The sequence below is a fragment of the Lycium barbarum genome, chromosome 9 (genome assembly GCF_019175385.1).
Source record: "Lycium barbarum isolate Lr01 chromosome 9, ASM1917538v2, whole genome shotgun sequence".
Taxonomy (NCBI): Eukaryota; Viridiplantae; Streptophyta; class Magnoliopsida; order Solanales; family Solanaceae; genus Lycium; species Lycium barbarum.
Window position 1 is genome coordinate 123,418,880 of NC_083345.1, and position 26,293 is coordinate 123,445,172.

A 26,293-nucleotide genomic window follows, 5' to 3' on the forward strand; every position below is an offset into this window, starting at 1 on the left:
TATGTGGCCTCCAACTAAATGATTTAGGTTTATGTTTTCTGAAAGCTCGTAAAAGATAATGAGATTGATATTATAGAAAGAAGAAAAATACTAGAAATGATTCGATATATGGTTATTTTATTCATCACCATTATGCTATATGACAATGGGACTAACGGTAACATACAAAACTTTATTCCATTTTCTTAATCAGACTCAGAAACAGGTAAATCAACTTTAAGCTGTCAATTATGGCCATACATTGTTTTTAATCAAGATAATATGGTCATACATTGTATTGCATAGTTCTTCTTTTTCCTTTTTTTTGTTATAATAATTGGCGGCCTCCGGATCGCATGCCACCTCGATTATTTCACTGAATAAATCATCTCTTACCAATATAAGTATCCAATAATTCTACTTACCAAAGCTTAAGCACGTAAAAAACACTTAGTGTTTCTTCGTGATTATCTAAATGAATCAATTCCTCATCCCATTTGTTTTAGCAACTTATCCGAAGATCTCCTCGCCAAAAGCTCCCCAACAATGATAGAGGAAGCACCCCGTCAACTAAGGGGGGTGACTTTTTTCTTTCACAATAAGACCTAGACAACTATCTCTACCTTTTTACGTTTACAAGTTTATGTCTATGTTGCTTGGTAGGGTAAAATTTCCTTTCGATTTCTTTTTTCTATGCTGAGATTTAAACCTTGCTCTTTCACGGTTTTTACCACTTCATTGACCACAAACCCACACGCATAGCGGCGGGGTATTGTACTATTTTTCTTTGAGTTACTCTATCATATGCTTGTTTTCATTAACCATAAGTATGCTATATGACAAAGAGAAGAATGGAAAAAAAATAAAAGTTTTGCTATCCTTTTCAGTAATAAAGACATCCACTTTAAGCTGTCAATTACTTAATCATAAAATAAGATGGGCATATATGATTTTTATAAACTATTTTACTTCTGGTAATTCTATTGTTTTTATTCACCACTTCCACTAGTATGCTACATGACTGACAAAAATGAATTACAAAAAAACATTGTTTCACTTTTTCTATCCTAATCAGAAACAAACAAATCCACGTTAAGCTGTCAATTTACCTGATTATGAGACAATTCTGATACACTTATCACATAGTTGTTTTATTCACCACCAGTATGCTCTCTGACAATAGGAAGAAAAACTGAATCAGAAACAAGCAAATAAATTTAAGCTGTCAATTACTTTATAATATGGTTATACATGCTATTGCATTATTTATCTTTCTGGGAATATTTTATTTTCCACCACTATGCTATATGACGGAGAAGGGACAAAAAATAAAAAGCTTTGCTTGCCTTTTCATTATGGATCAGAGACAAAGAATCCACTTTAAACTATCAATTACTTGATCACGAGATATCATGGCATACAAGGTTTTTGGTTGTTTTACTAACCACAAGTATGCTATATCTTCTTTTTTTTTAATAACGGGGATGTTAGAGTCAACTTGCGTGTACCTCAATTATTTTGTTGGGTACCTGCTACACCTCACCAACACAAACCGAAAAACTCTGTCCACCAAAGATTAGGTAAATGGGAATAAATCACTAGCATTTCTAGATCTCCACTGTAATTTGAACGTTGATCTCCCATGATTTTCACCAAATTCTTCTATCACTAGGCCACACCTCGAGTGCACCCGATATGCTATACGGAAAAGGGCCAAATATACCCATGTACTATGGAAAAGGGCCAAATATACCCCCTCGTTATACTTTGGGTCCAAATATACCCTTATCGTTATACTTTGGGCACAAATATACCCCTCCATCGTTAAAGTTGTCCACCTTGGACATCCTATCCTACGTGGCAATGATATTTGATGAGGTGGATGTCACGCGGCATTTCCACCTCATCACCCCTAACCCATTTTATTCCTCCCATCTTCTACCACTAAAATTTCCATCACTCTGACCTTCGATGGACTGACAGAGGCTTTAATACTTCATGGCATGTCTTAGGTTTTGGTTATAGGAATGTCGATTCCAAATTGATAGAAAAGGGAGCTGTGCTGCACTTTAATGGCAACTCAAAACCCTGGCTGAAGATTGGTAACGAGAAGTACAAGCCACTCTGGGACAAATATGTTGATTATGGTCATCCTTTATTACAACAATGCAATTTTCACTAAGTTGCCTTGATTATTTATCATAGTTCTGACAGAGGTGGTAAGTTTATCTTTCTCGAAAGCTGTTAGGGGTTCTGTGAGATCAAGAAGGTTTAACTATTGTTATCTATGTGCTTATTCCAATTTGTTGTAGTATAGGTTTGCAACAAACATCAAGGCATCAGTATCACCATCTTGTTATAGTTTTCTATTAGCCAGAATGGATAGAAAAATATTCTAGAGCTCTAACTATATGGCAATAATGGTGGAAATGGTGGTGGAGGGGTGGAAATTTTAGTGGTGGAAGATGGAGAAATAAAATGGGTTAGGGGTGAAGAGGTGGCAATGCCACTTGGCTTCCATCTCATCAAATATCATTGCCACGTAGGATAGGATGTCCAAGGTGAACAACTTTAACGGTGAAGGGGTATATTTATGCTCAAAGTATAACGGTAAGAGTATATTTAGACCCATATAACAAGGGATATATTTGGCCCTTTTCCAATAGTACTAAGGTATATTTGGCCCTTTGCCGTATGCTATATACCAATGCCAAGATTAAAAACATATGAAACTTTACTCACTTTTTCTATGCAGCATGCTATGTGACAGCTAGAAAAATGAAAAACATAGAACTTCAAGCCTTTCTCAATCAGAATCAGAAACTAACAAATCCACTTCGAGCTGTCAAACATTTGTGCGCAGTTCATATTAGAGCCTTTTTTTTCCTTTCTAGTTGGGTGGGGGAGGGGTTATTATCACAATGATCATAAACTAGTCTGATTTAAACATTCACATAGTATCTCAGAGGGAACCTGTGAAATACTTTCTCTATTCCCATCACAATTCACCAAGGTAGAGACACTGTTTCCGATAGACCATCCACTCAAAAGAAGTAATTAAAGCAGGAGTAATCAAAGTAGGATTGAAAGGATAATGACAGCAAAAAAGCTAGATAGACAAAACAAATGAAGCAACAGTAGAAATGAAGAATAAGATACTACTTGAATACCAAATCTATATATATAATAAAACTAAGCATAGACAAAGTAATGTAACAAGCCTAGAAAACTATTTATCTTTTTTCTCCTTTTTTTTGGTATTTTCTGTATTTTTTCCTCATTTATGTGATATGTTAAAAGAACTAAAAAGTCATCTTTTTCACAGTAGTGCACCCACGATCTTATCATCGAATTCAAGACAATTGTTACTCTTAAATAACATAAGACTTTAAAGTTTCACCTTTTTAACCTTTGATTACCTATTAATTACCTATTTTTAAGACATTCATTATCAATTATCCCAATAGTTACAGAAGCAAATATATATGTAACTCACAAGTTCTCTTCAGAAATTATTTATCCACCATGTGTAAGTAACAGATTTAATCGTGAAACTACTTGCTACCAATCATGTTTGTCATTTCTTTAGATGCCAGTTGATTAGTTTCTTTGAATGTTTTGTTTTTGTTTTCTTTTCCTTTTTTATTTTTTATTTTTTTTTATTTTTTATAATAACATATTGTTACATTTGGTACATGATTGTGATTTTTTGCAAACTGAAATTAGGTGATTAATGAGGTTATATGTTGATGTAATATTACTCTATTTTGTTTCGTAAGTTATTGATATTTTGTTTTTGATGGACTGATATGATTTTCTATTTTGATCTCAAAATGTATGAACTTTCTTGAATCGAAACTAGATTTTTTCGGGCACTAAAGTTATTGGTGCAATTTTGTTCCCATTCTTATATCATGTATTTTTGTAGATAGTATAAGCATATTTTTGTTAGTTAGCTATTAACTGCTATAAGGTTAGAAAATATATCAACAATAGTAAGTGAAGATGTTATTTTAGAATTAGTTTATTATTTTAGAATTACTTTACCAAAAATTCTCCATATTTTCAATGAAAAGGAATTATGAAATGATAAATCTTCTCAATTGTCCAAAATAGGATTTTCCATGAAATTAAAACTTGAATATTTTGTTGTACTTTGAATTCTCTTCCCTTTTTAGCGATTTCGTGTGTTGAATTCATAGGAATCTTTATACACAAAAATAATTAATTCTTTTTACATTTTATAAATTTTTAATATATATGATGATTTAAGGACAAAAAAAGAGTAGCTTTAGAGCCAAGTGCATGTTAAAAAGAATGTGATTTTCTTGTGAGAGCAGATAGAGAAGGTAATATGTGTTCTTAACATAAAGGGAAAAGAAAGCAAGAAAGAAAGAAAAAAAAGGAAAAACATAACGCCAGAAAAAAAGGAACAAAAGGAAAAACATAACACAAAAATTGTTCAAAAAATTCTGTTTATATGTCTTTTCCTATTTTTCTTTATTATTTTTGTGATGGACATTGTAGTTGATGCATTTAAAAAAAAAACATTAAAATGAAACTCTTAAAAACTAGGGAAAAGGGTCAAAAATATCCCTCTACTTTAAGAAAAGGGCTAAAAATATCATCCGAACTTATTTTGGGTTAAAAATACCCTTTCCATTACGAAACTTTTCACCTATGCCCTTCTGTTAACAAAGCCGTCCAATGCCCCAAAAGAACCCAAATTTTTGACCCGACCTGAATTGTACCCGACCCAAATAAAATAAAACCCCTTAGCTTCCAAACACGACTCAAACCTTCATCAACATCAGAGAGGGAGAGAGAACACTGTAGAGAGAGAAAAGTGGCGGTTCCATCTTTCTACTAGGGTTCCGCCGATTTGCTCTATTACAACACCATAAAGGTATGATTCTTTAACTACCCACCTTCTATTAAGTGTATTTCTCTTCATTTGCTGTAAGTTTTTGAAGTTTTGATGAGGTAGGGTTTTTTCTAAATGGGTTCCTAAGTTATTGTTTGATTAATGGTTTCTAATTTTTGTTAATTTCCCAGTAGGAGTTATTCGATTTATTTGTCTTCAATCAATTACGGGAAATGTTTGAAACAGTAGCTAACTTTGAGAGTCTAGACTTGGAAGATTTTGTTGGCACAGTGAGTGGACATTTTATATTCTTCCTAGAACAATGAGATTTTCACTTCTGTATGTTGTCCATGCTTTTCTTTCTTCTTTTTTGTAAACCACTTATGGTATTAGGCACACAATTAACACATAGATGCTTTAATAACTTTATATGTTTAGTTGTTATCTTATATTTGGATTATCTTTTAATTAATCTTTTTTTTTTGTTTATTCGTTTATATCGATTTCAGATTATTTAAGATGGTTTTGGTTGATTTGGTATTTCACCATGGTGGTGTATGGATAAGAGATCCAAAACTGCTATATTCTATGAAGAATGTTCACAAATGGGAAGGTTATGATCCTGATCTCTTATCTTATATAGATATCGTTAATGAATACAAAAATAGTTTAGGGTTTGTGGGTGTTCAACAACTGATTGTGTCTATCCCTTCTGGAAAATATTATGAAATAGAAGGTGATGATGGGATTAGGACATTATTGTCTTTTGTTAATGGTGAGTTTGATGTGATAAACCTATTTGCTGTTGAGGATAATGAATTGTCTGTTGATGTTGAGAACATAAAGGTTAATGATGCAGCTACAGACTGTAGCTCTCATGGTACTGATAATGGTAGTAATGATGGGGCCGATGAATCTGATTATGATAGTGCACAGATGGAGGCTTTTGCAAAAGAAAGAAATAGAACAATCAATGCAAAGTTGTCTAATTATAAGGACTTACACAAATTTATGACATTCAAAGGTATAGATGAAGCTAGGAGATACATGAGCTTATATGCATTGTGCCATGGTTATAATTTTACTTTGAAAAAAAGTGATCCATTAAGGGTTAGGTATACCTGTAAAAAAGAATGCAACTTTGTGTGTCTAATTTCTGGTGAAAAAAATGTTGCTGGTGTTAGTGTGAAAACACTAAAAGGAGAACATAAGTGTGAACCTTCCTTTGAAAACCATAGTGTTAAGGCAAATACAATTGCATACTACTTCAAGGAAAAGGTACAAGGTAACCCCAAATATAAGATTAAAGATATGAGAGCTGATCTTAAAACAGCTTTTAACATTAATGCTTCCTTTGGTAAGGCTAAGAGAGCCAAAAGAATGATTTTGGAAGATTTGGAAGGTAGTTTCGTTGATGATTATAAAAAGCTTGTTGGATATGTAAATGCTTTGAAGGAGAGTAATCCAGGAAGTGATATCATCCTCAAGGTTTCAAAAGCTGCACTTGCAGAAGGCAAACGAAGATTTTTGAGGATGTACATTTGTTTTGATGCTCTGAAGAAGGGGTTTAGAGCAGGACTGAGACCCTTTATTGGCTTGGATGGGACCTTTTTGAAAGGTAAAGCCAAAGGTCAAATATTAACTGATGTTGCTCAAGACTCAATGAACCACTTTTATCCCATTGCTTGGGCTGTTGTGGACAAAGAAACCAAAGCTACTTGGCTTTGGTTCTTGGAATTGCTTGGGAAGTCTCTAAACTTCAACAATGGAGAAGGGATCACATTAGTCTCAGACATGCAAAAGGTAAATATTTATTTTACTTTTTTTTTCTTCATATTAATGACTTAAACAGTGACTGTTTTGCTTAGAAGTGACATGCTTCAATTCACTGTTTTGGCTGAACAGCGCACTGTTTCAGTTCACTGTTTTAAGTTTATATATGGCTTAATTTTTTTTAATTGTGATTCTTAATCAGGGACTAATTGAGGCAGTCCAACAAGCTCTACCTGCTGCTTTGCATAGGTTTTGTGTGAAACACATAGAAGCTAATTGGAGAAAGAAAGGGAAGAAAACCAAAGAAATGACTAAGGTTCTTTGGTGGTGTGCATGGAGCACCTATAGAGAGGAGTTGGATGGTCATCTGAAGACATTGGGTGATTTTTCAGAAGAAGCCAAAGACCACTTGTTGGACTACCCAATAGAAACTTGGTGTAGAACTTTCTTTGACACAGTTTGCAAGAATCAGAAAGTGGAAAACAACTTGGTTGAATCATTCAACTCCTGGATATTGGTACCTAGACACAAAGCTATCATTGGGATGCATGAGGAAATAAGAATAAAGGTGATGGAGATGGTGAGAAACAATGAAGAAGAGGTGTTGGCTTGGGCTACTGAATGGAGTCCAGAATCTATACAAATGTACAATGAATTTCAGAAGATTGCTACTAGGTGTACTTTACATTTCAATGGAGATTATGGGTTTGAGGTGAGTGAAGGGAATGACAAGCACATTGTCAATTTGTCTATTAAGAAGTGCACTTGCAGGGTGTGGGACCTCACTGGAATCCCATGTCCCCATGCAATCAAGGCACTTCATTACAAGAAGCTTGATCCCTTGAAAGAGATCCACTGGTGGTACTCAAAAGAAGCATATCTCTTGACTTATCATCACAAGTTACAACCAGTTCCAGGACCAAAGTTCTGGAAAATAGATCCAGCAGAAGCAATGGAACCACCACCTTTGGTAAACATGGCTGGCAGACCTAGAGAGAAAAGAAAAAAAGACAAAGATGAAGCACTTAAGAGGCAAACTGGGTGGGTTGCACTAAGGAAAGGAAGAGTTATGACATGTTCAACTTGTGGACTTATTGGACATAATGCTAGGGGTTGTGGAAAGGTAATCTTTCTATTTAAATTAGTAGTCAATTGTTTTATAATGTGATATGATTTTTTTAGCACTTTAATTTTCTTCTTCTTTTATCAGTTGGACAAAATGAATGGTGAAGGCACTTCTAAGAGTGGCCAGTTGAAGGGTAAGAAGGACAAGAAGCCAATGAAGAGACCAAGCAAGAACAAACAACCAATGAAGTGGCCAAGCAAGGACAAGCAACCAATGAACATGCAAATGAGACTAGTCGATGAAGAAGTTGTGGATGAAGGACCTCTTATATTCCTTGATATTGCAACAGTGGATGACTTGCCCTTGTCAGCTCCACAACCTAGTCAGTCCATATTTGATCCATCCCCTAGCGATCATGATTTTGAATATCCTGGACTTGAACTTGAAGAAGATCTACCTTTGAGGCCAAGAGGTGTGTCAGAGTTGAAGTCTAGACTCCAACAAAGACAGAAGCAACCCATACTAACTGGATCAAGACAAATCAGCTTCATTGGTGATGCTAGAGGTTTAAGCAAACCAAGTGAGTTGTATGCACCAAAATGTCTCTCATCGAATGGTAATATATCTCTTATTGGAAGACAGACAGAGCAGATGAGAGTGGAGAAAATTAAGGCAAGGAAGGGTAATGGGAAGGCACAACAGCGAAGGAGTTATGTACCAACTGAAACTTGGTGTATTTTTGTGAAAACTTTAAAACTTTCATTGATGTAATTAGTGTTGTTGATGGCACAAACTTAGCGATCATGGTTCAGTAGTTGATTGTGGCAATGGGATGTCCTTTTATCACTTTTTGTTGCATCTTTTTGGGGTTATAACATGACATCCCTCATGTAATGAACAAACTTTTAGATTTGCTGCCCAATTAATATATGAAGTTGTTAGTATAATGCTTTTTCCTTCTATTTTGGTTCAGTTGGTTGTTGATCTGGTTCAAGTATACTACTGATTTGTTTTGGTTTAGTGTCTTATTTTGGTTCAGTTGGTGATCAGCACATTGTCAAGCTAATGTGATATTGATGTGTGTGAGAAGCTCAAGCTAATGTGATATTGATGAGGCAGCTTTGTCACAAACTGTTCTTGTTCTTCTTGTTTATGTATTACTACAGTTGAGTCATTAGAGAAATTGGTTATCAGGTGAACTTAGCTGGAATTTGGAATTGGTTTGTTCATTACTACAAACACTATTATTTGATCAGCTATAGCAAAAAAACGAGAAGAGGTTCATAGTGTAGTATAGGACTTAGGCCATTGGTAAGCTAAAAAAAATCTCTTAATCACGTGTAATTCTCTTAGATACTCATTAGTGTTCATGAATGATAAAATATTCATTAGTGTTCATGAATGATAAAATATTCGTTAGTGTTCATGTATAGCATTGAAATGGCACTTTATCAGTAACCTTTGTCCGGAAAGATGAAACAAATAGACCTTTGTAGGTTCCACATCCATACATTACAAACAAGGACCTTACAAACATTACATCCAAATTACTACATTCACTACACCTCCAAGATAAAAACAAGAGAAAACAACTACCATCGGTTCTTCTCAACTACTACACATACATATTAGCTTCATAAAAAAACTAACAACTAACACTACATCTCGAAATTCACTTTGTCATCAATGCGACCAAAATCCCAACAAAATCAGCCCATGAAATCATAAGGTTGAATTTCACCTTAGAATACTTCTCCTCAAATGTCCTAGCTTTGTTCGTTTCCAACTCATTAGTAGCCTCCAAGGTAGCAACCACTTCCGACAAAAAAATCCCTTTCATTCTTCAAATTGTCACTTTCACGCTTCAAATTGACCATTTCAATCTTCAAAACGTGCCGTTCAATCTTGACGTCTTTCAACAACTCCTCTAAATTTCGTATGTAAGCTTTCTCCGGAAAAGCTTGGTCTTCCCATTCCCAATATCCACATGAGGAATGTTGTCGACAACAATCAAAATTAGATTAGCAACAATATAAAAACATAAAAAGAGATTAATTGATTAATCGATATAAAATCAGTTCACCGAAACTGGAAAAAAAAACTTTTAAATGGACATACATCTGGATGAGGACATCTGAAAAATCTTATTCCCGGATTAGCAGGAGTGGTGGATGTCAAATTTTTGCAACCAAACCACAATTGCACATCCTTTGCGACGAACAACTATTTTGCGACATTTTGCAGAGTTGCGGGGTAGCTTTAATGCCGAAATTACATTGTCTATTCGTAAAACTAGTGCCCCTGCTAAAGGTTCTCTTATCCATACACCACCATGGTGAAATACCAAATCAACCAAAACCAACTTAAATAATCTGAAATCGATATAAACGAATAAACAAAAAAAAAAGATTAATTAAAAGATAATCCAAATATAAGATAACAACTAAACATATAAAGTTATTAAAGCATCTATGTGTTAATTGTGTGCCTAATACCATAAGTGGTTTACAAAAAAGAAGAAAGAAAAGCATGGACAACATACAGAAGTGAAAATCTCATTGTTCTAGGAAGAATATAAAATGTCCACTCACTGTGCCAGCAAAATCTTCCAAGTCTAGACTCTCAAAGTTAGCTACTGTTTCAAACATTTCCCGTAATTGATTGAAGACAAATAAATCGAATAACTCCTACTGGAAAATTAACAAAAATTAGAAACCATTAATCAAACAATAACTTAGGAACCCATTTAGAAAAAACCCTACCTCATCAAAACTTCAAAAACTTACAGCAAATGAAGAGAAATACACTTAATAGAAGGTGGGTAGTTAAAGAATCATACCTTTATGGTGTTGTAATAGAGCAAATCGGCAGAACCCTAGTAGAAAGATGGAACCGCCACTTTTCTCTCTCTACAGTGTTCTCTCTCCCTCTCTGATGTTGATGAAGGTTGAGTCGTGTTTGGAAGCTAAGGGGTTTTATTTTATTTGGGTCGGGTACAATTCAGGACGGGTCAAAATTTTGGGTTCTTTTGGGGCATTGGACGGTTTTGTTAATGGAAAGGGTATTTTTAACCCAAAATAAGTTCGGAGGATATTTTTAGCCCTTTTCTTAAAGTAGAGGGATATTTTTGACCCTTTTCCCTAAAAACTATGAAGAGTTAGATAGATACTTAATAGAATAAATAAACAAAAGAAAACTACGTTTAAATTTTATATATCAACATAAAGAGTTTTCTTCATCTTTTTCTTTCAAGATTCTTTAAGAGAAAATATAAAGTATAGTTTCACATATTTAGATTATTATATAAAGTTCAACTATATATAGATGATTAAAATTCTGTAATTGATAAAAAAAATAAAGAAAAATAATAAAAATTAATGACAATGATAAAATAGCTTAGAACCTAAAATCTAAACATTTGAATTTTAAGGCTAAATAATATTTAAATATTTTTAATATTAGGTATTATAAAGTTATTTTATAAATTCAATAATATTTTATATTCGTGCTTACTTCACTAGTAATAATACTACTAAATAAGGAGAAAATGAGTAGAGGAGACTAGCTCCCTGCCTCTCCCACATTAAGGATTGGGAAGATGCCATCAGGGGCATGAACAGAAAAATACTATAGGAGAATGCCAAACATCAGAGACAGGCAAAATATCACTCATCTTGGCCTTGGTTAATTACTCAGGCCGCACACTACCAGTTTTCTTTTTTCGCTTAGAGTTAATGATAAAAAACACACTTGAACTATCGCTTTTTCGCGAGTTTCACAACCCAACTATCAGTTATTCTTTTTTTCCTACTTGAACTATCACCAGGTCGGAAAAGGGGACAACTGATAGTTGAGGCGGTGTGTTTTAATACATAGATGGTGATAATTCAGGTAGGAAAAGGAAATAAGTAATAGTTATGATATGAAACTCGCAAGTTCATTTTGAGTTGTAGCAGAAACTGCTTTTCAGAAGCTATTTCAGAAGCTAAAACAATGTAGATTTTGCTCCGAAGCACTTTTGAAACATTGACCAAGCACAAAGTATAGTCTAACATTGATAAAAGTGTTCTTCAAATAGAGTAGTCAAACACAAACTGCTACTCTATAAAAGTACTTTTTTCGAAAAAACACTTCAGACAAAAACACTTTCCAAAATAAGTAAATTTTGAAAGCTTAGTCAAACATGCTACAAAAATTCTACATCACTTCCAAACCAGAAAAGCAGCAATCCAGAGTGAAACATGAGTGTCAAAACCAGACAGATCACTTGCTGAAATTTACCCAAAAGTGTAATGTTTATGTTCTCTTTCTGTGTATGGATGAAACACCAACCATAGAATCATCATTTTATTCATGCGAGGATTCAATTACTCATACAAAAATTCCTACTTGTAATGCCAGTCAGTGGTTAGCTTAGGTATAAAAAGTTGCTTAACACACATGCTCTATAAAGGGATGAACCATTCATCCACACTTTAACATTTCCAATCTACTCAAAAAGAGCCAACAGAGCCGTAAAGGTAATGTCAATATTTACCCCTCCATGAATACCATTTCAGTTTCAACTGAAACAACAAAGGTGGAGCGCCTAAGATTCCACGTGCCAGCCGTGGATCATATACATCAAACTGCACCCGAGCCAAAGAATCTAAAATGGCCTGGGCAGGCACAGCAGGCAAAAGCACAGGTCGAGCTTCAGCTGGAACACTTCCAGCTAATTCTCGAGCCTTCTGAAGATGTGCGTTAGCTACAGATGCCATTTCAAATACCGCATCACAAAGGGCCTCACGCGAGTCCTTTCTGATCTCTGACTGACCAACCGACAATCCATGTTTCTCAGCTACCTTGGCTGGTATATATGAAAACTGATGGTTTCGACTAGCATGGTACGGCAGTGATTTAAGCAGCAAAAGGAGACCACTTGCCTTACCGATATGTGAAGCAGCATGGTCCGCCGCTGTAGATTTAATACCACCTGCTTGAAGTGTAGAGTACAGAATAGTCGAAGACGTGTCCTCAGCATATCGCTCCAACTCTTCAACAGTTTGTGGGATATCATTATTTTCTCTATTTGCATCGTTTATTCGAGCTTCCAAAGCTCGTTTCAGCCAACTTTTGCTAACCTTGTGCTCAGATACAACAGAAATGAGGGCCTGAGCTACTGGATGCTCAATTACCTTGTTCGAATAGATCTTGCCTAAAGCTTCCTGCCACCACAGCAAGCGCATAAGACCAATTTTTGGATCAGATGCGACATCCATAGCTCGGGATGTCTCGACATTGAAAGCTCTGAGCGCAAATGCAGCCTTCCGCATGTTTGGTGGAAGTTCAAGAAGGCAGAGGTAGTGATGATAATCATACCTTCGTACTTGCTGCACACAATAGGATAAAGCAGCTCTTATACCACTGGACGAGGAAGCACCATTCATTTCAACCCCTAGTGTGGTTTTCCTGCAGTCAGTCTCATGAATATAAAAATCAACAACAAAGCATCAAATACAGATGAAACTACTAATGCTAGGAAACGTAGAGAAGCAGGGAAATTAGGAAAACCACTTCCTTTTTAGCATAAAAAAAAAAAATGAAAGAACTAATTTAGATCTATACTCGTACATACAAATTGACCTTTTTCGCTTTGTATATTTGTTTTCCAATTTTTTGCAATAACTTGTCTAACAAAAGTTTATGAGACAGTAGACAATGAACAAGGTTTGGCATCATTTCTTGTTTCTTGCATGAGAAAAAAAAAAAGAAAAAGATATATTTATTGTCAACCTTTCTCTACAGAAATGTACAGCTGGAAAACAGGTGGATTGGATTCTGTAGGGGTAGGTTTAACTGGGTTATGCGGAAACAGACTGAAATGCAAACTTGTGCATCTAACCATTGTTTTTCGATAAGAAATGCGCAAAAAAGCAATAGCAGAAGCATATGAATTAGTACTTAGAAACCATGAGATTAAGATTATGAATTTCAACATCTAATATAAAATTGTTACAATATTAATCCCAACAACTAAACTAAACATCATTCTATTTCAGCAAGTTGACAAACCACATACATAGTTCGCTCTTTATGGGAATGTGAAATATAAATCTTAATTAAGTTTAGCCCCTTATCTGTTTTTTTTTTTTGGTCAATTAACATGAGCTTTTTCAATCATGGAACTCATACTAACGTGATGAGCACGTCGAAATGAATAAAGAAAAGCAATCAATTCACCGACCTTAAAAGGATCAAAAGATAAAATAACAAAACTGATGCAATCCTCGCTTCATTTCCTCTAAAACCTACATATTGAGATTAAAATTTCCTTATTTTTTTCCTTCTTTAAATTTATGTGTAATATCAAACTTTTTCTTATGTTTATCACACGCTTGTAACATAAATTTTCTGTCAAAAGAATAAGCTTTGATAGTTATCATCACAAAATATAGACAAGAGGCTAACTCCCGACAGGCTAAATATAAATGATTAAGGTACTTTCTCGAGAACACATTAAATCTGAACAAAGTAAGTATAAGGGATTTAAATAGCTTTTTTGGATAAACACAAGAGACTAGATCTAAACAAAACTAGAGATTGAGCATTTAGTTGTGTCCATGCACATACAACAACAACAACAACATACCCTGTATAATCCCACTAGATGGGGTCTAAGGAAGGTAGACTGTACGCAGACCTTACCCCTACCTTGTAAAGGTAGAGAGGATGTTTCCGGTAGACCATCAGCTCGAGAAAAGATGAAAAGGCGACAGTAATAAAAGGAAGTATCAGCAGCAAGGTAATAAGATAAATGAAATGAAAGCAACAAGCAGGCAGCCCTAGAGAAGATCTAAGAATAAAAGCTACTAGTACAAGAGAACTAAATCCTTATTCTTTTGACCTGGTAAAGTATTATATATATATATATATATATATCAATAACAGAAATCTAGCGTTTCTCAAAAAAAAAAAAATTGTTTCTCAAAATAACAGAAATCTAGTACTAAATTGGTATCAGAGAGTTACGATTATTGGAACCTTTCTGTACAAGAATGAGAACTAAATCCTAACAGAGCTATATATGAAGGATTAAGCTGTTCATTCGAACGCATATGAGGGATTAGATATGTCATTTACTCGGACTCTTTTCTTCCCTTATTAATTAAGCAAGCAAAAGAACAGCATCCAAAAGAATTTGACCAATCGTAAGTTTTCAACAATTCATCTGCTGTCCTACCAAGAGTTCAGTAATCATGTACCTACTCACTCATATAACAGAATAATGCAAATTTAACAGATTTTCACAAAATATTTGCCACAGATTCCACTAATGCAATGGAATATCATATAAATTAACTTTTCTATTGCAGAAGTTCGGTCCATTGGCGGTACGTGTGGAAGCTAACAAACAAAAAGAGAAAGCAATGTAGTCAAGGTTTAGATTAAAAAAATGTAAAATTAAGCTAATTTATCGAACTATATGCTTAAGTGCTCCAAAACCATCTCAAACAAATCTAGTCAGTAATGAATCACTGAATGTTTTTGTAACTAATGTTCAATTTTTTCAAAAAGACCTGTATTTTACTTCTTCATTACTTAAAAAAAATGGATTTTAACACTTTTTTTTTGTGACTGAAAAATAGGTATGGGGCCAGGGGCGGAGCTACCCTTACCCCAGGGCGACACCCCTTCGCCGGAAAATTACATTGTATAGATATGTGAAATTCTAGTTTTATAGGTATGTATACCAATGTTGACACCCCTTGATACAAGTTGAAGGCTCAACTTAGAGGTTAAGGGGTGGCAAGAAGTCCCCAAGGTTGCGGGTTCGAACTTGGGTTATGACATACATGGGCAGATCCACCTTAGGTGAAGGGTGTGCAGGTGCACACCCTTCGCCGGAAAATTACATGATATACATAGTTTAAATGTTAGCGATCATGAGTATATATTTAATTTTACGAACCCTTAACACAAGTGAAAACAAAATTTGAACACCCTTCCCCAAATTCCTGGCTCTGCCACTAATGACATATCTATATTTTTTGACAACCCTTAATATGAATCCTGGCTCCGCCACTGTATAGGGCTGACCCTTTGGGCCAAAGGCAGACTATGAAAACTCGAGGATCTGATTTTTTACAACTAGAAAGCAAATTTGTACACTATATAAGAAATTGGATCCATTATCACATAGAAAGTGAATAACTACTACATCAAGTTGTAAATACCACATAACAAACATGGCTATTCTAAGTATGAAGATGCAAACAAATTAAAAAAGAGAGAAAGCAATGCAGTCAAAATTACGATTCAAAATGTAAACTATACTGATTCATTGAACAATATGCTTAAATAGCGAATTACTGAATGTTTTTCTAATTAGTCTTAAAAAAGATGTGATTTTTACTTCTTTATTACTTATCCAAAATATAATAATTGATCTTTACTAATTGAAAGCAAACTAGTACTACACTATATCAGCTTGTAAATACAATAAAGCAAGCACAGCATATTCCAATTTGTTCTTTTCATAAATTTTTAAAAAAAAAAAAAAAGAAACGTACAATTTGATTAGAACTTGGAGCTGTTTGGTGATACGTGGCGTTTATTTTTGGAAAATGGGTTTAATGGAAGAGCAGGGAAGAAGAAGAATATTGCTATTGCGTAAAATGGGTTTCTTTCTGGATTTCTGCTTAATTGGGTTGGCCGGTGTCTGGACCTTTGAAATATGGGCTAAAACATTTGGGCTGGACGAGTAATGGCACCATTTTTTTGTCCTGATTGACCTTCAAAGGCACTGGGCTTTAATTTTTGCCTCTCAAATTGGTGGTCTTTAATTTTTGTCCTTCGCTTAATACTTTGAGATTTTGGATTTAAATCCCAGTTCAGTAAATAAATAAAAAATCGTAAGATAGAGGTTTGGATTCGCAAGGTAAACAAACTCTACCTTAGGCACAGTTTCAAACTCTGCAAAACACTGCCTAGAGCTTAACTTTGGCTCGAATAGGCTTAACTTTATTATGAAACTCTGTCTTGCGATTTTCTTTTTTACTGAGCTGGAGTTCAAACTCCAAACCTCAAGATATTCGGTGAAGGGAAAAAATTAAACACCAGTACCTTTGAAGGATAATCGTGCAAATGACCCCAACTGCACCTATAGCCGATTTTAGAACCACTATTTAAGGAAGTAATTGCACGGTTTGTCCTTCAAATTGAATGGTCTTAATTTTTGCCCTTCAAATGGGTTGTCTTTAATTTTTTTTTTCCTTTCAAAAATAAACGAGCAATTTGTAGGATTACCCTTATTCAGGGTGGTCTTTAATTTTTGCCCTTCGCTACAAATTTTTTGGTTCCGGATTCGAACCTTCGCTCAGTCAATTTTTTTTAACTTCAAGCATTTATGTTAAGCTTCAGTTCTATGTGAGTTCAGGCACACATAATAAAAGTTCAATCATTTTTATTAAACTTTAATCATATATTGTTTTAAATTCAGGCATTTGTGTCTCAAGTTAACAAATGTTTGTGTAGAAACAACATTGTGACTTGAATTTCAACAATTCATCACACAGAGTCAACGCCCAAATCTACTCAAACGAGCTAAAAGTTCAAACATAAGTTCAAATAAAAAAGAACAAACTTCAATCATTAATTTATCAAATCAACAACAATGGAGATTTGCCAATATTTTCAAATTTCAATAACACTACTTGATTTGAACTCACTTTTCATATCGAATTCAAGACTCACTTCCTTAAATTCTCAAAGAATTATAGTTCAATTGTTATAAATTCAAAAAGTATTATTATAAACAATTAAGAAAAAAAGAAGAAGCTTGTTTTGTCTGATGTTTGTTGAAATTGAGTACAAATTAAATAATTTCAAAAACTAAGTATACTTTAAATTGCAATATCCAAATATGCCGTGAATTTATGGCTTATCGAGAGTTTGGTGAAATAGTTAGAGTTCAAGCTTGTTTGGCCAAGTTTATTTTTCTCCAAAAACATTTTTTGTCTTTCAAAAAGTGCTTATTTTTAAAAAAGTGAGATGTTTGGTCAAGCTTTTGAGAGAAAATAAGTACTTTTGGATAGTATCATAAGCAGTTTTTCAGAAGTTAAAAAAATAATTTTTCCTCAGAAGCAATTTTTTGAAAAACACTTTTGAGAAAAGTATGATTAAAAGCATTTTTTAAAACTTGACCAAACACTAATTGCTGCTTAGAAGTGTTTTTTAAATTAATTGATAAAAAATAAACTGCTTCTCACAAAAACTAATTTTTTTAAAAATATTTTTTAAAATAAGCTGATTTTAGAAATTGCTATTAGAGTCGAATTATTATTTGAAAGTTCACAAAAAAAATGATACTAATGTCCTAATTCGCTGTATAAAATTGTTTTAAAATGGCTTAATACCTAGATGGACCCTTAAACTTGACATGTTTTGTAAGATAGGCATATAAACTTACAAGGTGATCAGATAGACACTTAAACTTACTCAAAGTGTATTTTTCAAGTTTTCCAGTTGTTTTGAAAACAAAAACTATATTTTTCAAACACTCACAATTTTCATGGCCAAACAAGCCCTAAATATATCACAAAATATTTTTTTTAAAATGCAAAAATAAGGCAAACGCATATACATGAGACTATAAAATGTGCACTTAAACCAATAAATACTCGCTAATCGCAATTTTGCAGCTTTCAATTAACTCGGATTTTTTTTTTACACTTGAATAATTAAAAAACAATAACTTTAACCAATAAAAATTCTTAAAAAAAGAAATTTCAAATTAAGAAATTTCTTTTTTTTAAGGATTTTCTTCTCGGCTTTACAGTTTTCTTAATTTGAAATTTCTTTTTTTAAGAATTTTTATTGATTAAAGTTATTGTTTTTTAATTATTCAAGTGTAAAAAAAAAAATCGAGTTAATTGAAAGCTGCAAAATTGCGATTAGCGAGTATTTATTGGTTTAAGTGCACATTTATAGTCTCATGTATATGTGTTTGCCTTATTTTTGCATTTTAAAAAAAAATATTTTGTGATATATTTAGGGCTTGTTTGGCCATGAAAATTGTGAGTGTTTGAAAAATATAGTTTTTGTTTTCAAAACAACTGGAAAACTTGAAAAATACACTTTGAGTAAGTTTGAGTGTCTATCTGGTCACCTTGTAAGTTTATATGCTTATCTTACAAAACATGTCAAGTTTAAAGGTTCATCTAGGTATTAAGCCTTTTAAAATTCTGCCTTAAAAAAAAAAAAAAAAAAACCTTGTAATTGGATATAGACATTCCTAAGTCTTTTAATAATCAAAAGTATTTGTCTTCTTCAGAGAAAAAAAAAAAAAAGGAATCAGAAGTATTTGTACTCTCCTAGAACCCCGCGAAGTCCTTCACCGAACATTCCAGAACCTTAACAACCTTCGCCTAGAACCCTCTCGTATCCCCACACCCACGCAATATAACCACCCTACCATTATTCACACTCTTCATCCTTAACGAATTCTCTAGAATTTAACAAACAAAAAAAAAAAAAAAAAAAAACAATGGCTGATGAAGCTAAGGCCAAAGGCAACGCAGCATTCGCCGCTGGCAATTTCAGCGAGGCAATCAATCACTTCACTGAAGCAATACATCTCTCTCCAACAAATCACGTACCGATCTGCAACTTACGCTTCAAATAATAAACTTCAAAATAATCAAATTATAAGTCACGCTATCCTCACTTATAATCCCTCCGTCTCCGTACCAATCTGTTTGACATTTTTAGTTTTTCGAGTTGGTCAAGTTGATCTTTGTTCTAATTATTTTAAATATTTTAAATTATTAATTATACTGACTCACTTTTTGCTTTAGTTTATTTGACACTTTTTATTTTTTGAGAGTCCAATGAGTTATGTTATTTTTTTATTGTAATTTTTTTAATATTTTAAATTATCAATTATCGTGATTTATACCCCCTTATCTTAATTTATTTGAATTTTTTTTTTTTACTTTTGAAGAGTCAAATGAGTTGGTTTTTTTTTATAATTTTTTATATGTTTTTTAAATATTTTAAATTATTAATTATGATAATTTATAATATGTTAAAATTTATATGTTAAATATAAGGTTAAAATTAAGAAGCTTGACTATCTAAAAATAAAAAATGTCTTACAAATTGGAATTCATAGAGTAGTAGTACTTTTTAAGTAAATTTTATATGAAATTTTAAAGATTTTATGTTTAAGTACACTGTCAAAATTTAAAAGTTAATAAATTGAGACGGAAGGAATATGTAATTAAGTTCTAGTTTTTAGTTTTAAGTATTGGAGTTCGAAACATTTTTTTTTTCCATATATATTAATTAAATGAGTAAAATTTTACTTTATACACATGCTAGTAAAAAGTACATTTTAATAAATATTTTGTTGTGCAGGTACTCTATTCCAACCGATCGGCGGCTTACGCTTCGGTGAATAAATTCACCGAAGCATTAGCCGATGCTGAGAAAACCGTAGAGTTGAAGCCGGATTGGTCTAAAGGTTATTCTCGGCTCGGCGCTGCTTATTTAGGTTTGAAGCGATATAATGACGCTGTTTTGGCGTATAAGAAGGGATTAGAAATTGATCCTAATAATGAGATGTTAAAGAGTGGACTTAATGATGCTCAATCGGCTCTAAGCCGATCGAAAGGTACAATTAAGCCTCTCTATAATGACGTACTGCCTCCATTCCATAATAGGAGCCCGTTTGGATTAGCTTATAAGTTGTTTTTAGTTTTTTTTGATTGACTGGTCAGCTTAAAATCATTTTGTGCTTAAAATAAGCTCAAAAAATTAATTGAGTCCATTTAATTTAGCTTATCTAAAGCAGCTTATAAGCTGAAAATAATTTGTAAGTTAATAAAAAAGTTAGACTATTCTAATTTATTTATTTTTTGCTTATAAGCTGTTTGCAGTTTATAAGCATAAGCCCATCTAAACAGGCTCTAAGTGACTCTTTTAGTTTATGCACAACTCTTAAGAAATTACTCACTCCCAAAATTTTAGAAAATTAAGAGTGTTTTTATCAACTTACCCTAATTAAATTTTAAGTTAACATTGGGTATTGAGTAGTAGATAATTAAAACTTTAGTTGGATGAGCAATTAATGAGGGTGTATCATTAAATCTTCAACTAACAAAGTTTAATTACTTTAATGAATCTTGATTATTTAAATAAGGGCAATTTTGGAACAATTTGTTCAAAATATTCTGAAAATTTTAAAATTGTCACTTATTTTGAAACAAAATGAAAAGCCTAAAAGGTTACTTAATATGGAATGGAGGAAATATTTTCCAATTTCTGTGACATAAATGTTTTCCAATTTATGTCATACTTTTCGTTTTTTTGAGATTTAAACTTTTTAATTTTGACCGTGTTTGAATATTAATTCTAAATTTTGAACGACTATTATACAACTATAATAGCATTTACTCCACTTTTGGAAAATCAAGATTCAAACGAGTGTTTCTTTGACCATTATTTTTTCATATATTTATTAAATATTTTGAATTATCAATTGTTGTGAATTATATAGTATTTTACGTAGTTTTTATGCAAAATTTTATCTCAAAAAACTTAAGCATGTCCGAATTTATGGTCAAAACTTAAAAGTTTGACTTTCGGCATTCGAACTGTGCTACATAAGGGAGTACATTTTTTGGCTGTTGTAGTGAAGGATTGTTCTACACCCGTAACAACATTTAGTATTTAAATCTTATTTGCTATTATGAATAAAAAATATTATGCGAAAAGTCATTTTTTTCCGAATTTGTTGTAAATTTTTTATTTTAATGATTCAGCTAGCCCGTTTGGTGATGCATTTTCCGGGCCAGAGATGTGGGCTAAGTTGACAAGTGATCCGAGTACTCGACCGTATTTGCAACAACCGGATTTCGTAAGAATGATGCAGGATATTCAGAAGAATCCGAACAATTTGAATTTGTATTTGAAGGATCAAAGGGTAATGCAAGCGTTTGGAGTTTTATTAGGAGTGAAATTGGATACAAGGACGCCGGAGGATGCTGCGGAGATGCCGGGAGGTTCGCCGGAGAGGAAAAGGCCGGCGGATAGTGAGCCCGTAAAGGAGGAGAAACGGGCCGGGCACAAGTCTCAGCCCGAACCACAGCCCGAGCCCGAGCTTATGGAAGTGTCGGAGGAGGAGAAGGAGTTGAAGGAGAAGAAAGCGTTGGCACAGAAGGAGAAGGAGGCCGGTAATGCGGCGTATAAAAAGAAGGATTTTGAGAATGCAATTCAGCATTATACTAAGGCAATTGAGTTGGATGATGCTGATATTTCTTTCCTCACTAACCGTGCTGCTGTGTACTTGGAGATGGGAAAGGTATGACCAGAATTTCTTTATTACGTTATAGTTTATGTCTATGGAGTTGCCATTTTTTCAATTCCTTATTTAGTGCATGATGTGTATTTGATATAATTACTATGCCACAAACAAACTAGTTAGGTTCATCAATATGTCTCTAGGAGATTAGGTTCCAATGCATTTATAAATGGACTAGTTCTACCGGGGCGGAATGAGCAGTGGCGGATCCAGGATTTTGAGTTCGGGGGTGCTGCACTCAGAAATTTTGAGTTCGGGGTGCTTTATTAACTATTTATATCTATTTTCTTTATATTTTCTATACAGCTATACACTCCATGACTGAGTTTAATGGGTGCTGGAGCACCCAAAATTTGCACATGGGTCTGCCACTGGGGACGAGCTCAGCACTCGGGCTTGGAATTGGTAACTTGAGCTCACATAGGATGGTAAGCTCGTATATATTTGATACTTCTGGAGAGGTTGTTGCTTCTCTCATTGGTGGAGGAATTGCTAGGTAAATGAGGGAGAGGATTACAACACTTTTCTAGCTTTACTTAGGGCTTGGAATTGGTAATGTGAGCTTATGTAGGATGCTAAGCTCATATGTATTATTGTAACTTCTAGAAAAGTTTGTTGCTTTTCTCATTGGTAAAGGACTTACTGGATAAATGATGATATTGGTAATGAGATTCAATAGCTTTTTCGCTTGGCACTCATTGTGGTTGGGATTTTAGGTGAGGGTTGCTTTGATGGTGAATTTAATATAATAGTAACAGAAGAGTTCCATGTGATGCCCTTTTTTGTATGTTATTTCTTTGCTCCACTATTAGCTTCAGCATCTAATTGGTAGAATTAAGGCGATAATATTATGGTTCTTGATAAGAAGAGATCTGGTTTGGTAATATTGCTTTGCTAAGCATGTAGCATTTTAACAGTCTCACCTTTTTGTTTTAATGGGGGGTTCGGAGGGGTGAGGTAGTCAAGTAAGGTAGTAGGATATGACTTATGAGGCACCAAAGTTGGGGTTAAATAGAAGTATGAACAGTGGCGATAGAGTAATCTGGATATTCTGAGAAAATGTGATCAGAATTTTTGCAACTTCCTTGGCTTTGTTATAGTCTCTGGATATGAAAAGATTGAAGGGAAGCCTTTCTTCCCTTGGAATCAGAGAGGCAAGCTGTTTATCTCGCTCTTTACGGTTCAAAAAAAAAAAAAGCTCTATCTTGCTTTTCGCCCCCTTCAGATGTTTGCCCAAGAAATTATTTATTAAGCTTGCTTCTTCTTTTTTTTTTTTTTTTTGTGTGTGTGTGTGTGTGTGTGTGTGTGTGTTTAGAGGAGTATTTCTGTCTTTTAAAAGAGGATATGTGCGTAAAAATGGAAGGAATGTTGATAAATTCTATAAGTATTTTGTTTTTCTTCTAAATAATTTTGGGAGATGTTTTAAACAACTTTGAAATGAGCCACCCTATTACTCCTCTAGGTCTCTTGTTCGTATTCAGTATGGCAAGGTTTGCATTTATTCATTCTGCTGATGTGGTGCTATGATCACTTTGTTTATAAGTCTGCATGGTTTTTTCTTTAAGTCCTAAATAGTCCATCAGGATCTCTTCCTTATGTCAGTTTATCTTAATTTCAGTATGAGGATTGTATGAAAGATTGTGACAAAGCTGTTGAAAGGGGGAGGGAGCTCAGGTCAGACTATAAGATGATTGCAAGGGCTCTGACTCGAAAGGGTACTGCCCTGGTGAAGATGGCAAAAACTTCAAAGGATTATGAACCTGCAATTGAAACTTTCCAGAAAGCTCTTACTGAACACCGTAACCCCGAGACACTGAAAAAACTTAATGATGCTGAGAAGGCAAAGAAAGAATTGGAGCAGCAAGAGTATTTCGATCCACAAATAGCAGATGAGGAGCGTGAGAAAGGTATCTGTCTTACTACTCGGCTTCCTTTAGTTGTGTCCTTTCTTATTCTGTGTGATTAACTTTATTTGCTATAATTACAGGTAACCAATTCTTCAAAGAGCAGAAGTATCCAGAGGCAGTTAAGCACTATACAGAATCGTTAAGGAGGAATCCTAAAGATCCAAGGGTAGTGCCTTCATCCATCTTCTGTTTCTCTGTAGAATCTGGGGACTTTGCCTATTTTCTTTGTTAGAAACTTTTATTGATGCATTTATCTTGATTCTTTACGGTAGACATACAGCAACAGGGCTGCCTGCTACACAAAATTAGGCGCACTGCCAGAGGGTCTTAAAGATGCAGAAAAGTGCATTGAGCTTGACCCAACATTTGCGAAGGGTTACACTAGAAAGGGTGCTGTTCAGTTCTTTATGAAAGAGTACGAAAAAGCTTTGGAAACTTATCAGGAGGGGTTGAAACATGATGCCAAAAATCAGGAACTACTAGATGGTGTCAGGAGGTAAAGAAATATTATCTTTTACTTTTTAACCTGAACTTCTGTCTTCGGTATTACTTCGTTATTTTTGGACTCCTGGTTATCCATCTTCCCACAGAAATTTCTTCAGCAAATTTTGCCATTGAAACTTGAATAAATTTCATGTTGTTGTTGCCCTTGATGAGTTGATTTTGTGGGCAAGATTCTAAATGGAAGATGATTGTGACACATGGTATAGATTTATGTAGTAAACTCGAAATGGTGGGTCTCCTTTTGCAGATGTGTAGAACAAATAAACAAGGCATCACGTGGCGATCTAACTCCAGAGGAGCTCAAAGAGAGACAGGTTTAATTTCTACCCATGATACCATGATCTTTCTCTAGTCATAGACAACTTTTCTATGCTGACGCTAATATCCAATTACTTCTGCAGGCCAAGGCAATGCAGGACCCAGAAATTCAAAACATCCTTGCAGATCCAGTAATGAGACAGGTAAAATAAGATTTGATCCTGAATAGATGTTTCTGTAAACTGTATTATGGAATAAGGGAGGTGAAAAATACCCCCCTCATGTACGAAATAACTCAACTTATCCTCCATTATACTTTGGAGTCATTTGTAGTTTCATACCCCCCCCCCCCCCCCCCCCCCCCACAGCAAATTGTCTTGTATTTATCCTTTGCCCTGACAGAGCTGCAAGCGTATATCATAAGGTAATTTTATACCAAGAGTCGAAAATGCGAATCCCATTCACGTTGGAGCGTCCTTGAATGTGAGGGCAAATTTGCTAACGGCAAGGGTATACTACCCAAGTATTAAGAGGGTGTAAATGAATATATCTCGTATGATAGAAGCTTTATCTGGATCTTTTCCATTGTAATATTTATAGTATTTTATAGTATTTTTGAATCACCTCAATTTTTTTGTGATTTAAATGTCGTGTTCCTGAACAGGTATTAGATGACTTCCAGGAGAACCCAAAAGCTGCACAGGAACACACGAAGAACCCTCTTGTCATGAACAAAATCCAGAAGTTGGTTAGGGCTGGAATTGTTCAAGTCAAATAAATAGCTAGATTAACATTCTCCCAAAAAAAAAAAAAAAAAAAAGAGGCATCTACAAGTGAAGGGAAGCATGAGTATTTATCATTGTTTGATATGGCTCTGTCTGTTGAAGGGAATAGCTCTTGAAACTGTTTTTCACTTGTTATGAATTGGATGTGATGTTGCACATAGTCTTCTTTCTCTGGTTCTCCAATGTTCCTCTGCTGTTCGTCTTGATAATCTCTACTATTTTGCTATTTGTCTCGATAAATGGTATGCCAGGATATGTTGAATAACAATGTCCAGGAACAAAATAGTATATTTTATGCCAGATGTTGCTATTCATTTTGATAATCTGTACTATTTTGTTCCTGGACATTGCTATTCATCTCCTCATATGACCGCGGGTTTGAGCTGCATTCAAAATTTTACTGCTATGGCTGGTGAAAGTATTGTGATTTCATTGTTATAGTGGACCAAAGCTTATTTAATCTTCACTTAGTTGATACATAGAATCTGATTTTGCGGTTGTAGTGAATAGAGGGTTTAGAGATCTGTGATTAATATCTTTCAGGAGCTTTTAACTTTGAGGACACAAGGTTGTGTGTTGAGTCTCTTTGCTAATTTCTAAGTTTACGTTAATGATCTTGTGCTATCCTTAGAATAACATTCTTGGCCTTTCATTTTCTCTTAAGTAGCTAACCTTAGAATTCCCCCATATTCATAAATCAATTTAACATGTGCAAATGTATATTGTATTCATTAACAATTAACAACAGCGGGCGCATTAAAAAAAGAGTTACCAATTGTATAAAGAAATTTTGCTTTTGATGGTACCTATATG

General features: G+C 34.1%; 3 protein-coding genes across 4 annotated transcripts; 2 read left to right on the forward strand and 1 right to left on the reverse strand.

Moving 5' to 3' along the window:
* The first annotated feature begins 4,235 nt into the window (after positions 1-4,235).
* Positions 4,236-8,616, forward strand: LOC132609832 (uncharacterized). The gene is made up of 4 exons (XM_060323994.1): positions 4,236-4,885; positions 5,353-6,646; positions 6,819-7,739; positions 7,827-8,616. The coding sequence occupies exons 2-4, from the start codon at positions 5,363-5,365 to the stop codon at positions 8,451-8,453; spliced, it is 2,832 nt and encodes a 943-aa protein (XP_060179977.1). The 5' UTR covers positions 4,236-4,885; positions 5,353-5,362; the 3' UTR covers positions 8,454-8,616.
* A 3,350-nt stretch (positions 8,617-11,966) lies between these two features.
* On the reverse strand, positions 11,967-16,374 carry LOC132609833 (uncharacterized). Of its 2 annotated transcripts, none has more exons than XM_060323995.1 (2): positions 16,235-16,374; positions 11,967-13,133 (listed from the first exon to the last, which is right to left on the reverse strand). In XM_060323995.1, exon 2 carries the CDS (start codon positions 13,109-13,111, stop codon positions 12,209-12,211), a length of 903 nt encoding a protein of 300 aa, XP_060179978.1. In that variant the 5' UTR covers positions 13,112-13,133; positions 16,235-16,374; the 3' UTR covers positions 11,967-12,208. The 2 variants fall into 2 exon arrangements, with proteins under 2 accessions (XP_060179978.1, XP_060179979.1); XM_060323996.1 differs by having other exon boundaries at positions 11,967-13,144; positions 16,235-16,291.
* Positions 16,375-19,088: 2,714 nt separating this feature from the next.
* LOC132609834 (hsp70-Hsp90 organizing protein 3-like) lies at positions 19,089-25,663 on the forward strand. The gene is made up of 9 exons (XM_060323997.1): positions 19,089-19,317; positions 20,082-20,337; positions 21,488-22,026; positions 23,645-23,933; positions 24,014-24,099; positions 24,206-24,429; positions 24,685-24,751; positions 24,839-24,898; positions 25,360-25,663. The coding sequence occupies exons 1-9, from the start codon at positions 19,210-19,212 to the stop codon at positions 25,471-25,473; spliced, it is 1,743 nt and encodes a 580-aa protein (XP_060179980.1). The 5' UTR covers positions 19,089-19,209; the 3' UTR covers positions 25,474-25,663.
* Positions 25,664-26,293: the final 630 nt, after the last annotated feature.